Below are 15,097 nucleotides of genomic sequence, written 5' to 3' on the forward strand. Positions count from 1 at the left end.
TCTATGTTACTTGCTTAAGCGCATCGATCAGCGCAAATAAACAGCTCTAAACTTTTTCTATCCCATTAATTTTACCCTCCCCATTTAGTTGCTGGTTGAACTTAATTTGTCTCCTCTTTTATACTCGCCGTGTACAGGTTAAACTACAGGTTAAATATAATTTTGTAACAGATGTCCTTACATTACCACAACTGCAAAAGCGAGCGTTAAAGAACATCAAATCCTAAATGAGCATTTTTTTTAGGACCATTACCGCCGCTGTCAGTGCCGCTGCATGCGTCTGTGGATTGGTGAGGCGTTATTTCTCTTCCATTCGACCGCCTCCTCCCTGTCAGCAGACCTCCCCTAAAGAGCTATTGGATGCCGCAGCCCTGTCCTAAACAGCTGTTTGGTGTTTTCCAAAAGCACGATTCGACTAAACACGGTGTCAATCAAATTTAGACACTGCCATGTAGCTCCTTGGATCCATGAAATCTACTGGCTACTGTACTCAAATGTGTCCTCTGATTGGCTACATGGACTAGTTGTCAAGGGTTTGGGCTTCATTCACCATTTTGCGACTGTAGTGTAGAATGTACCGAGCAGTAGTTTTACCTCCTTTAAGTTGCTTTACAGACGAAAGATAATATGACAGTCCGTTAATTGTCAACCCTGGATTTCCGACTTTTGGCCAACTATCAATTTTGTTACTGACTCGATAAATATCTACATTGAAAATAATATTGTGGTGAGTAAAACCTACAAATCTTTCTTCTGCAGCACTGCAGTAGCCTGTTTTGCTTTATCGAGATGCTACGTTGTAGACGTTGTCTATAGTAAGCACCCTTTGTAACTACTAATGAAATATAGTTTTCCTAGTTTGTAATACACTGCGGAGAGAAGCAAAGAGAGGATTGGATGCCACACTTCATTGAAAAGGGAGCGGTACGGGTGGGTTGTCAGCCTAAAACTTTTCTCCCAGAAAATATTCAACGCCATAACTGTCTGTATAAGAGTGAGACTTCCTAGAAGTTGTTTTTCTTCCGTTGCGATTGAAGGCAAAACCTTGAAGTCATCTGAATCACCAACATAGAGTTTGTAGCATTATTATCCCTCCATAGGCTACTATTCGTCATACAAAATGTATATTTCCATCTGTCCTTCGTCTGGGCTTGTGGGCCTCGTTTCTACGTTGTGTCCACAAATGTTACTTTTTATTGTAACTTAATTTACAATGTTGCAGTTTGCACACGTCGGGAAATGTGTTGCTATGTTGCATCCAGTATCGTCAACATTTTACAGCAATTGTCACACGAATGAATTTACCACATAATTACTTTGGTTTCTGTCGCGCGATGTAATTACATATTGTTTGATTTAAGGACGCTTACTTACTGTCTGTTTGTAACACCCCGTTATAATTTGTTCCACAACACCATATATCGGAATAATGGGCCTTTACGTTTTTAATATCACGTGTAAATGTTGCAAGAATAATATTTTTTTCTAAGCGGCCTTGTGTTGTTTGGCCTGCGTCACTGGACTTCCCGGCCCTGTTGTGTAGTAAACTGATAGTAATCGCAAAGCACTACGACCAATAAGGGTGCTTCACACATACACAGCACGGTGCTATTCAGCAAAACTAACAGTGACCACATTCTTGCAATCGTTTGCATTTTACAGTACTTCAGTTTAGGGTTGTAGTTTTTAAAAAAGAAGAAGAAAAAAGATATCTACATTCAGCCTAAGTCTAACTTTAAGTACGTGACATGTGTACATTAGCCGGTAGTTGCACTATAGGTCCATACTATCCACCAGATAGTTTTATAGTTATATATTTATGCGTCGAAGCTGTCGAGGTGTAAATTCATCCCACTGGGCACGCACTGGTTAAATTAACGTTGCTTTCTCGTCATTTCAATGAAATGATGTTGAACCAACGTGGAATAGCCGTTGAATTGACGTCTGTGCCCAATGGGATGTTATGCTAATATGGATTTTCATAATGCTCTAATAGGACATTACAACAAGTTCTCCAATGGTGACAAATGGCAATGCTAGGGTTATACAGCGTTGATATGGCAACATTTATTGAACATTGAATCAACACGAGATTGAACATGAATGCAATATTGACAAATGGATAAGGCTCATACATTTAGAATGGAAATGCCATTGTGCCTTCTCTCGAAGTTATCATTATGACACACCCACATACTTGCTGGTGTGCATAATGCACTTTTGAATAAACAATGTGCACACTTACAACAAATTATTTTACGATGACAGTTCTTTGAATGCAATCTCAAGTCTCCTGAATATAATTTGCATAACACAGATACGGGGTTGTAACTGTGTGTATTATCAAACAGCAGTTTACATGTTGTGTGTTCACAACAACACAGGTCTGTAGTTTATTATTACAAGTAGATGCCCTGGAGTTCTGTAGAGCTCCAAATGACTGGACGTACATGACATTGTAACAACCTAATATTCAATAAATGTCATAATTTCTCCCAGCCATGTTGTATATGTCTCAAACATACCATGACATGTAGCATTAAATCCCATGTGATTAAAGCAAAACTGATACTCTGCTAAATAATTTGGTCTAGACTTTGATGTTTGTATTTGGTCGTGCACTATAAGATGATTAGGCTTTTTGTTGAATCACTTTGTCTGAAACTGAGGCCGATGGCAACTGTGTACTGGAAGAAACAACCCATGATGTAAGAAAGATAGGCCTACAACACTTGACGCTGCCTGTTTCAATGGAAAACCCAAACCAAAACTGTTGGTTTTCAGATCGTTTCTTTCATCCACATAGGTCAGCATTCCACAACATGGATGTTTTCCCTGGCAGTGGAAAATGCCTCTAAATGAGTGGTTGGTATGAAATCTAAGGAGAAAGAGAGGGCTAAAGAGTCAGGGTAATAAAGTAGCAGGAAGTTAGGTAATGGTCCATGACAGGAAGTGTGGATTGTAGGGGCGGATTGGTTCGGCTATGAAATAGATAAAGGTCACCACCGAGAACGAGTGAGAGAGAGGGGAAAAGAACGCTTGAGTAAGAGAGAGAGAATGAGAGAAATGCGAGTGAACAAGAAGGAATTCCCCCACCTTCACTGCCTTAGCCAAGAAACCAGCGCGTGTGTGTGGGGGTGCAGACTCATTCGGAAGTGCTCGTCCAGACGCACTTCCAAATGTGCCTGCCGCTATTCTGCTATGCTATATTGTTATATTACTTTACACGTTATATAAGATTGCTTCATTATGGTTTAATTTGTATTCACACAGTGTTAGGTGTATAATTATATATAATATAGGCTACATTATGTAATGTACGCTTTGTACACTGAGTATACAAAACATTAGGAACACCTTCTTCATTTTGAGTTGCAACCCACTTTTGCCATTAGAACCGCCTCAATTCGTCTGGGCTTGAACTCCACAAAGTGTCAAAAGCGTTCCACCGAGATGCTGACCCATGTTGACTCCAATACTTCCCACAGTTGGCTGGAAGTCCTTTGGGCGGTGGACCATTCTTGATACACAAGGGAAACCCAGCAGCGTTGCAGTTCGTTACACACTCAAACCGGTGCGCCTGGCATCTACTACCATACCCTGTTCAAAGGCACTTATATTTTTTGTCTTGCCTGTTCACCCTCTGAATGGCACACAAACACATCATTGTTTAAATTGTCTCAAGGCTTTTAAAATCCTTCTTTAAACCAGTCTCCTCCCCTTAATATACACAGATGATTTATTTTGTTATTTTATTCAACCTTCATTTAATTAGACAAGTCAGTGAAGAACAAATTCTTATTTTACGATGATGGCCTACCCTCCCCTAACCCGGACAACGCTGGGCCAATTGTGCGCCGCTCTATGGGACTCCCAATCACGACCGGTTGTGATACAGCCCGGGATCTAACCAGGGTCTGTAGTGATGCCTCTAGCACTGAGATGCAGTGCCTTAGACCGCTGCGCCACTCAGGAGATCTGATTGAAGTGGATTTAACAAGTGACCAATAAGGGATCATAGCTTTCACCTGGATTCACCTGGTCAGTCTATGTCATGGAAATAGCAGGTTTTCCTAATGTTTGTAATAAAATAGTAATACCCATTACTTATTGTGTTGGGTGATATATCATTCAATAATGAATGTATTACCAAGGACAAAAAATACATGGTTTTATGGAATAGGCCTGTATTTGAAATTATTTTTCAAAAATGGTCCTTTTTACTTTGACAGCAACTTCACCCCACCTCAGCCATTGTCTGGTAAATGGGCTTTTTATAATGTCACAATGCATTTATCACATGAATAAGCCAGTCCTCTTTATGTTCTGCTGTGTTTCAGGATCTGGAATAAGGTGGAAAGAGCTGGAGACAGAAAGAGGAAAGGGCGGGATGAGAAAGAGAGGAGCTGGAAGAGCAGGGAAATAGAGGGAGGAGAGTAAGAGGGGCTGGAAGAGCAGGGAAATAGAGGGAGGCGAGAGGAACTGAGAATCTGGTCTCTGGAAAAGTAAGCCACTGTAAATCGTAAAGCAAACGCCAATGCAGAGATGAAGCCGATTAAAAAGCAAGGAAGGCGCTCGCCCCCGTCGACCCGGGCCAAAGGTGGGAAGAGACGGGGGGCGGTGGACAGTGGGGAGAAAAGAGACTCGGACGAGAACAGAGACCAATTCCCTAAAAGTCAGACCCCACCCCAAACCTCATCTCACTCAGAGCTTTCTCAGGAAGAGTCGATGACACTTACGGCTAGGGCCACGCCAGAGAGGGAGGTCCACAGAGAGGGGCCCCAGCTCCCAGAGACAGCGGCCGCAGCAGCAGGGTCCCTCCCTGGGAAGTCAGAGGACTCCCGCCCGGGGAGTGTCAAGTCGCTGAGCGCCCACAGCACAGACAGCAGCAGCAGCGCTGCCAGTGCTGCCAACAGCCCCAACCCCTCGTCCAACCGCAAGACAGCCACCTTCAAGGCCCGCGTCCCCAAGAAGAAGTACACCTCTGAGCACTGTGCTGCTGCAGCTGCTGCCGCCAGCAACCACGGATACCATGGCAACCCCGGCACGCCCCCACTGAACAGCAGTAGTGCTCACTGTGGTAGTAACACCGGTAGTCAGTCGTCGGGCTTATCTTCGGGGCCCGGGTTGACGGCGAGTGAGGGCGGTTTGCTTACTGACATCAACAGTCAGACCAGGAGACCAGTGGAGGACTACATTACCACTATAGCTCCACCACAGGACAGGAATAACATACCTGGACCTCCTCCCACAGGGGACAGAGACAGGAGAGGCCCAGAGGGAGGCAGAGAAATCTCCCCCAGCCCTGTCCGCTGCTCCTCTACAGACACAGCCAGCGAACACGACCCTGACGTGAGCGATCTACGCCGCCCCAACTTTCCCCACACCAATCCCAACACCGAAGCACACACACTGGACCTGGTGCAACGTAGCACCCCACACACTCCGACCCCACAGAGCCTGTCGGACGCGCTAGCCGACGCCCTGGCAAAAGGTCTAAAGAACCAGCGGGTGCTAGCCAGGCAGGCTAGGAGGAGAACTGGAAAGTGGGAAGAGGAGAACGGAAGGGGAGTGGGGAGGGAGAGCATGGACTCGGTGTTCCGAGCGGGTGTGGTGCGGCGGGTGAGCGGCGAGCACGGCAGCCTGGAGGTGCAGCTGAACGGCGAGAAGGAGCTGTACCGCTACCCGTTTCGCGAGGGCCCCCAGGGGCCCGTGGACATCATCATGGATGCCCCGCCGCCCGGCTCGCAGGCCGTGCCCATCGGCACCCCTGTGTGCGTGCCCTTCGGAGGCAACGAGGACGGCGGCACCACAGAGACCCAGCGCCAGTGGTACCGAGAGGGCCTGGTCACCCAGGTGGACTCCCACCCGGCTGTGTCCTACCCCTATAGAGTGTTGTTAGAGGACAGAGCGCCCCCAGGGGATGAGGAGGGGGATGGCAGGGTGGGCACTCCGACCGCTGTGTGGGTGTCCCGTCAGAGCCTCCGCCTGCTGGTGCCCCCCTGGGACCTGGACCTGGGACCCTCCGGAGGGGGGCGAGAGGAGGGCGATGCTGCCGCCGAGAGGGGGAGAGAGAGGGAGAGAGAGAGAGAGGACAGGGACGAAATAGAAGTGGAGCCAGAGCTGTGTTTCCTCAGCCACGGGATGGGGCTCAGCGCAGCTGTGGCTGGGTCTGTGTTGGGGAGGCTTTCATACCCTGGAACGGCCCCAGCTTCCTCGTCTTCCTCCACTGTCAGCTCCCCTGTCACCCCTGCCTCGGTGCTGAGTCTGGTGCCCGGAAGAGACTGGGAGCGAGAGAAGGACCTGGTGGAGAGAGAGCGGGAGCTCCAGAGGAAACAAGAGAGAGAAAACCGAGAGAGGGCCAAGCAGCATCACCACTTCATGCCCCTGACCCCAGAGGAGGACATAGAGGTGTCCCAGTTCAGCATGGTGCCCATGGGGGCGGCGGGAGGTGCGGCCAAGGCCCTGGCGGTGTCCCAACACAGGCACATACTCTCCAAGCCACCCCCGGGCTACCTCAGCCCCCACCTGTCCGTGGTCCGGGGCCTCGGAGGCACCCCGCTGGTGGGCCCCCACTTGGCCCTCAACCCCCACCCCCCTGCCTCCCCCACAGTGCTAATGGGCCTGGAGTCGGGAGCCCTGTCAGCGGGGATGGCCGCCATCGCCACCCCTCAGCTGCCTCTGCCCTCCTCATCCTCCCGCGGCTCCCTGGATAAGCCACCCTCGTCAAACACCAACTCCCACGGTGCATCTGGAGGGGGTGGAGGCTCGGGTTCGGCGTCCTCGTCGCGCTCCCGCACCCCTCTCACGGTGGCCCAGCAGAAGTACAAGAAGGGCGACGTGGTGTGTACCCCCACGGGCATCCGCAAGAAGTTCAACGGCAAGCAGTGGAGGAGGCTTTGCTCCAGAGAGGGCTGCTCTAAGGAGTCCCAGAGAAGAGGCTACTGCTCGCGTCATCTCTCCATGAGAACTAAAGAGATGGAGGCCAGCGGAGGGGGCAGAGACCGTGGCGGGGCCAGCAGTACGGGCACCCTAACCCCGTCAGACCTGAGGCTAGGCGGTGGCCGGACCAGTTCGGAGTTCGACTGGGACAACACGTCGCGAGACAGCAGCGAAGCGAGCAGTAGGGGGGGGGATTCACGCCCCCGCATGGTCCTGCCCTCGTTCCTGCCCCAGGACCTATCACACTTCGACTTTGATGAGTGCGAGGCGGCCACCATGCTGGTGTCTCTGGGCAGCTCCCGCTCGGGCACGCCCTCCTTCTCTCCCATCTCCAACCAATCGCCCTTCTCGCCCACGCCGTCGCCCTCGCCATCCCCGCTCCTCAGCTTCCGCCCGGCCACCTTCAGTCCCATCACAGCCCCGCCTTCTCTCACCCCTCGCCGCCACCGCCATCTGAGCGGGACTAAGATGAGCACACCGGGCTCGGAGCGCGAGCACCACCTGTCGGGCATCGTACCCACCTTCCAGACCAACCTCACCTTCACCGTGCCCATGAGCCCCAGCAAGCGGAAACTGGATGCCCTTCCTCCGCCACTGCCCCTCCCCGACCAGCCACTAGGGGAGACTATAGGGCTCCGGCCAGCCGCCTTCAGGGTGCTCTCCCCTCAGAGCCAGCCCACCACCCCCTCCTCGCTCTCCTTCCCCCGGCCCCGGAGCGCCACAAGCCGCCCCCCGTCCTCCGCCGCCTCCACCCCTCCACCCATGCTGGTGTCCCCCACCCCTCCCTCCCCACTGCCCCAGGACCCCAGCCCCCGCCGCATCGTGCCCCTGCGAGACTCCCCCGTCATCGTGAGGAACCCCGACGTCCCCCTGGCCAAGTTTACAGAGGGACCCTTAGGGAGGAGGGGAGGAGGGGGCTGCTCCTCAAGAGATCACAGCCAGCCCCTGCATCTTGCCACCGGCCTCCAAGCACCCGTGCCCATCAACGGCGCCGTCACCAATGGAGCGGTCCTCATGCGAAACCCCGCCTCCACCCTGGTCCTTGTAACCTCCTCCCAGTCCCTGACCCCAGCCGTCACGGGACGCCCTGTCCACTCCAGCCCATCCCCCAGTGGTGGCTCCGCCTCAATGTCCTCTACTGGCTCCGCCCTCTCTAACTCTGGATCAGGCGGTAGGGAGTGGGAGAGGAAGTCTGGAGGGCATCAGGACACCATTGGAGGGACACTGCCCCAGCCGGTAGCCTGCCACCCCTCACCCACTGCCCTGCTGCCCCTCATCCTACCAGCCGAGTCCCCTCAACCTGCACCCCGCAAGGACATCATCATGGGACGGCCCGGGACAGGTAACACCACAATCATTAAAGGGGTATATAGGAGTTAATATAAAGGGGTTTATAAACTGGGTGGTTCGTGCCCTGAATGCTGATTGGCTGACAGCCGTGGTATATCAGACCGTATACCACAGGTATGACAAAATATTTATTTCTACTGCTCTGATTACGTTGGTAACCAGTTTATATGTGGTATATGGCCAATATACCACGGCTAATGGTATGCATCCAGGCACTTTCGTCGTGTGAAAGAACAGCCCATATCCGCGGTATATTAGCCATATACCACACCCCCTCGTGCCTTATTGCTTAAGTATAGGATTTAGTATATAGGGGTTAGTATATAGGTGTTAGTATTAGAGGTCGACCGATTAGGATTTTTCAACGCTGATACCGATTTATTGGAGGACCAAAAAAGCCTATACCGATTAATCGGACAATTTATATATATATATATATATACAATTTACAGTGGGGCAAAAAAGTATTTAGTCAGCCACCAATTGTGCAAGTTCTCCCACTTAAAAAGATGAGAGAGGCCTGTAATTTTCATCATAGGTACACTTCAACTATGACAGACAAAATAAGAAAAAAAATCCAGAAAATCACATTGTAGGATTTTTAATGAATTTATTTGCAAATTATGGTGGAAAATAAGTATTTGGTCAATAACAAAAGTTTATCTCAATACTTTGTTATATACCCTTTGTTGGCAATGACAGAGGTCAAACGTTTTCTGTAAGTCTTCACAAGGTTTTCACACACTGTTTCTGGTATTTTGGCCCATTCCTCCATGCAGATCTCCTCTAGAGCAGTGATGTTTTGGGGCTGTTGCTGGGCAACATGTACTTTCAACTCCCTCCAAAGATTTTCTATGGGGTTGACAAGTGAATATGTTAAGATAGATTGTTTTTTACAAGATAAGTTTAATACTAGCTAGCAACTTACCTTGGCTTCTTGCATCCACAAGGACCTTTTGATGCTGCACTCGCATAACAGGTGGTCAGCCTGCCACGCAGTCTCCTCGTGGATTGCAATGTAATCGGTCATAATTGGCGTCCAAAAAGGCAGATTACCGATTGTTATGAAAACTTGAAATCGGCACCTATTAATCGGCCATGCCTATTAATCGGTCGACCTCTAGTTAGTATATAGGGGTTAGTATATAGGGGTGTATAGGGGTTAGTATATAGAGGTGTATAGGGGTTAGTATATAGAGGTGTATAGGGGTTAGTATATAGAGGTGTATAGGGGATAGTATATAAGGGTCTATAGGGGTTAGTATATAGAGGTGTATAGGGGTTAGTATATAGAGGTGTATAGGGGTTAGTATATAGAGGTGTATAGGGGATAGTATATAAGGGTCTATAGGGGTTAGTATATAGAGGTGTATAGGGGTTAGTATATAGAGGTGTATAGGGGTTAGTATATAGAGGTGTATAGGGGTTAGTATATAGAGGTGTATATAGAGGTGTATAGGGGTTAGTATATAGAGGTGTATAGGGGTTAGTATATAGAGGTGTATAGGGGTTAGTATATAGAGGTGTATAGGGGTTAGTATATAGAGGTGTATAGGGTTAGTATATAGAGGTGTATAGGGGTTAGTATATAGAGGTGTATAGGGGTTAGTATATAGAGGTGTATAGGGGTTAGTATATAGAGGTGTATAGGGGTTAGTATATAGAGGTGTATAGGGGTTAGTATATAGAGGTGTATAGGGGTTAGTATATAGAGGTGTATAGGGGATAGTATATAAGGGTCTATAGGGGTTAGTATATAGAGGTGTATAGAGGTTAGTATATAGAGGTGTATAGGGGTTAGTATATAGAGGTGTATAGGGGTTAGTATATAAGGGTCTATAGGGGTTAGTATATAGAGGTGTATAGGGGTTAGTATATAGAGGTGTATAGGGGTTAGTATATAGAGGTGTATAGGGGTTATATATAGAGGTGTATATAGAGGTGTATTAGTATATAGAGGTGTATAGGGGTTAGTATATAGAGGTGTATAGGGGTATATAGAGGTGTATAGGGGTTAGTATATATAGAGGTCTATAGGGGTTAGTATATAGAGGTGTATAGGGGTTAGTATATAGAGGTGTATAGGGGTTAGTATATAGAGGTGTATAGGCGTTAGTATATAGAGGTGTATAGAGGTTAGTATATAGAGGTGTATAGGCATTAGTATATAGAGGTGTATAGGGGTTAGTATATAGAGGTGTATAGGGGTTAGTATATAGGTGTATAGGGGTGTATAGGTGTATAGGCGTTAGTATTAGGTGTATAGAGGTTAGTATATAGAGGTGTATAGGTTAGTATATAGAGGTGTATAGGGGTATAGAGGTGTATATAGTATATAGAGGTGTATAGGGGTTAGTATATAGAGGTGTATAGGGGTTAGTATATAGAGGTGTATAGGCGTTAGTATATTGAGGTGTATAGGGGTTAGTATATAGAGGTGTATAGGGGTTAGGGGTATATAGACATCATAGTAACATACATCAGTGATAAGGGAAATGGGGAGAGTTATTATTGGAGGGATGGTAGAAACAATTAACCCCAGGTTGAATGTGACCACTCAGAATGGCTGTGTAATTACTGGCGTTTACCTTGCCGTCTACGGGGTTGTGTGGATCTAAACCATGCCAGGAAAATGCACCCCCACATCGTAACAGAGCTGCCAAGAACTCTCGTTTATTCACGTGCTTCCTTTATTTTGGCAGTTACCAATGTGTGAAAATGAGTGACTTCAGTGACAAGAAATGTACATTTGTACTTTTGCAACATGGCCGCAAGAATGCTCTGTCAGGCATTACGTAGTAGGCAGCTAAATATAATGTTGGCCTGTTATGTCTCTCAGAATGTGTGTGGTGTGTGGTTTGGTGTAGGGTGGGGTGAGAGGGGGGGATGTCAACGAGTGGGTGATACAGGGTGTTGGTCTGCGAGCTTCAGTTTCAGTTAAACTCTTAAAAGGAACGTGTCTAGACATGCAAGGCTGCTGACAAATGCACACACACACACACACAGTCAACCAGTCTCACACGCACACAGTCACACACACACACATACACACACACACACACACACACACACACACACACACACACACACACACACACACACACACACACACACACAGTTACACACAGTTACACACACAGAGAGCTCAATATAGCAGACAACACACAACCTCGGACAAAGCACCAAGGGCAAGTCCAGTGTTTCTTTTTATCCCACTGAACTGAAAGAAGTAATCATATTGCAGTGTTGTCATGGATACTTTGTCTCTCTATGGAATTAGTGCAGTTAAACTTAGAACTCTCTCTGCTTGTTGGATCGTGCTTCTCTCTGCTTTTCTATCAGTTATTCTCTAAGGGGGCGAATCCTAACTTCCACTTCAAATGTTCACTTAGTCCCATTGAAGTCAATGGGAGATTAAGTGAACATATAGATTAAATGGAAGTTAGGATTCGCCCCTATGCTTCCGCTCCTAACTTTCGTCTAGAATCTAAAACCCCATAGACACCAGTTAGTATTTTCAATGTAATACTCTCTCATTGAACAGACCCCAGAGTTCAGAGCTAACCCGTCTAGACCAGTAGTCTCAACGTGTGTGTATGAAATGACATGCTCCCCCCCGTGACCCTCCCGCGTGTCATGAGATTATCTGAGGAGGGCTTGCAAGTTAACCACTTCAAACACTTCTGAGAAGAAACCCCTCTCTCTTGTAAACACAACTCATTCATCCTTCCCCGTGTACAGTATTCTCACCTGACCGACATCGAGTCAAATGGAATGTTATTTGTCACGTGCTTCATAAACAACAGCTGTGGACTTAACAGTGAAATGTTTACTTACGGGTCCTTCCCAACAATGCAGAGGGATAGAAAATAGAGAAATAATAGAAAAGTAAAACACGTAGGAATGAGTAGTAATAAATACTCAAGGAGCAAACGATAACTTGGCTTTATACACAGGGTTTTATTTATTTTTTATTTCACCTTTATTTAACTAGGCAACTCAAGTTAAGAACAAATTCTTATTTACAATGACGGCCTACCTGAGACGACAACATAGCAAAGCAGCTACACATGACAACATAGCATGGTAGCAACACAACAACAACATGGTAGCAACACAACATGGTAGCAGCATAAAACGTGGTACAGACATTATTGGGCACAGACAACAGCACAAAGGGAAAGAAGGTAGAGACAACAATAAATCACGCAAAACAGCCACAACTGTCAGTGAGAGTGTCCATGACTGAGCCATTGAATGAAGAGATGGAGATAAAACTGTCCTGTTTGAGTGTTTGTTGCAGCTCGTTCCAGTCGCTAGCTGCAGCCAACTGAAAAGAGGAGCGACCCAGAGATGTCTGTGCTTTGTAGACATTTAACTAGGTACCAGTACCTAGTCGATGTGCAGGGGTATGAGGTAATTGAGGTAGATACTGTATGTACATAGAACTAGGAATAAAGTGACCAGTAATAATAGCAGCAACAGCATATGTGATGAGTCAGAAAAGTTTGTCCAAAAAAGTATGTCAATGCAGAGAGTCCAGGTAGCTATTTGGTTAACTTTTTAACCAACTACTGTATTTAGCAGCCTTATGGCTTGGGGGTAGAAGCTCTTCGGGGTCCTGTTGGTTCCAGACTTGGTGCATTGGTACCACTTGCCATGCAGTAGCAGAGAGAACAGTCTATGACTTGGGTGGCTGGAGTCTTTGATCATTTTCAGGGCCTTCCTCTGACACCGCCTGGTATAGAGGTCCTTGATGGCAGGGAGCTCGGCCCCAGTGATGTGCTGTGGTCGGATGCCAAGCAGTTGCCATACCAAGCGGTGATGCAACCAGTCAAGATGCTCTCAATGGTGCAGCTGTAGATCTTTTTGAGGATCTGAAGGCCCATTCCAAATCTTTTCAGCCTCCCGAGGGGGAAGAGGCGTTGTCGTGCCCTATTCAGGACTGTGTTGGTCTGTGTGGACCATGATAGATCCTTAGTGATGTGGACACTCTGGGGTCACTTGAAAATGTCAGGGGAACAATCTCAATGTGACTCAAAAATCGTAAAAGAAGTTGCAATGTGTGGAACCCCATATACTGTAAGTACAGTATATGTTGTTCTTGACCAACTAGGTTGTCATTGTAAAATATAATTTGTTCTCTATGTACTTGGAGAAATATCTTAATCTATTGAAGCATATTATATACTAACCAAGACCTATGTTCCTTTTCAAATAAGACGCTGTATATTAGTATTCCATTTGACTGCCTGACTGTTAACCAGTGTGGATTCCGACATGGTGGGTCACTTCCCAATGGGGCTGAGATGGACATGACTAAAGACTGGGCTCTAACAGGAAATACTTTGTTTTTCTCAAGGGTCACAAGAGAATTCATATGGCGGGGAATTCAGTGTGGACACGCCGTCATGGCACAAAGACAATTTGGGAACCACTGCAGTTAACCCTCACTATTTGAGTTTTTTTTTTATCACCAACTATTCATAATATTTTCCTTCCGAATCCGCCTTTTCCTCCCACAGTATGGACCAATGTGGAGCCCCGGTCAGTGCCAGTGTTTCCTTGGCATTCATTGGTCCCTTTCCTGGAGCCCAGCCAATCGAGTGCGGCTGCCCAGCCCACTGATGGCCAACAGCTTGTCAATCAGAGCAACGGTGAGGATTTGATCAACACTTATGTGTTGAAATAAATAGGCCTATTCTGACCAGGTTGCATACACAACTCATATGTGTTGTACTTACTTATATTGTAATGATATTTATGGGGAAAAGTGTACAGTATACCGCATTGCATCTTTCACTATTTGCTGCATCACTTCATAAATAAATAACTGTTGAATAACTGAACTAAAATGAATAACTCACAGTACAAATACAAAAAACGTTTATGTTGGTGACCTGCCTGTTTTTTTGCAATTACATTGAGATTTAATTACATGGATTACATTGAGTTTATTATCGAGTCCAATAATCATAATTTCTCTCTGAAAACATTTGATCTACTTAATGTAAGGGATAATCAACAAGGAGCTATGTGTTCTCTGGGAATAATGCATGGTGCGTAAGGTAGGTACCACAACACAGAGCAGAGCGATAATTACCAACCAGTCATAGATGAGGGATGAAAACCAACCAGGATCCACCAACTAACTCCCATCTCTCTTGGTCAGAGCCTCGTTGTGGGGTGGCCCTAGTGAGTGACGGACGGATGGGCCCACCAGATGCAGGACCAGGGTCTCCATCCCGCCCACCGCCCTCCTCCAATGACAACAACCCCCAAGCTGAAAGAGCAGAAAGAGGCGGAGCCGACAGCGAGACGGAGAGCGATGCAGATGACCCGTACGTTTTTTCTAGGTTGTTTAATGGTCGTTCGAAAGTGTGTCATCTGTTGTATTGCAGGTGACACACTACAAGTGGGATGTAAAAGGAAATAATGTTGTCTATAATATTTGAAAGCCCCCCTAGGGCTTTCTAGAATAGTCTTTCACAAAGGCTTGTGTTGCCTTAGGAACCAGGAAAGACCGGTTCTCTTTCAATTGCTCGGTTCTCTTTCAATTGCTTCATTGGTTGTTGAATGAATTTAGTTTGATGGAGAGACCTACATAGAGCAAATGTTATAGCTGTGTTTGTATACAGTAGAATGTACCACTTTAAACCCCCAAATGGGCTTAGAAATTAAGTGATGAAGAAGGATAAAGCTTTTTGCCCCACACAACAATTTAAATCAAATCGAAATTGTATTTGTCACATACACATGGTTAGCAGATGTTAATGCGAGTGTAGCGAAATGCTTGTGCTTCTAG

The 15,097-nt window shown here is 46.9% G+C and overlaps 1 protein-coding gene across 3 annotated transcripts in view; it reads left to right on the forward strand.

Annotated features, from left to right (window-relative positions):
• Positions 1-542: 542 nt before the first annotated feature.
• LOC135549987 (protein capicua homolog) overlaps positions 543-15,097 on the forward strand; it is a 34,753-nt gene continuing 20,198 nt past the window's right edge. For all 3 annotated transcript variants that reach the window (XM_064980404.1, XM_064980405.1, XM_064980406.1), the window contains exons 1-4: positions 543-727; positions 4,341-8,284; positions 13,818-13,949; positions 14,465-14,633. In XM_064980404.1, coding sequence (XP_064836476.1) covers positions 4,546-8,284; positions 13,818-13,949; positions 14,465-14,633 — 4,040 coding nt within the window. In that variant the 5' untranslated portion in view covers positions 543-727; positions 4,341-4,545. The remainder of the gene's footprint in view (positions 728-4,340; positions 8,285-13,817; positions 13,950-14,464; positions 14,634-15,097) is intronic.

This window comes from Oncorhynchus masou, chromosome 12 (assembly GCF_036934945.1).
Source record: "Oncorhynchus masou masou isolate Uvic2021 chromosome 12, UVic_Omas_1.1, whole genome shotgun sequence".
Taxonomy (NCBI): domain Eukaryota; kingdom Metazoa; phylum Chordata; class Actinopteri; order Salmoniformes; family Salmonidae; genus Oncorhynchus; species Oncorhynchus masou.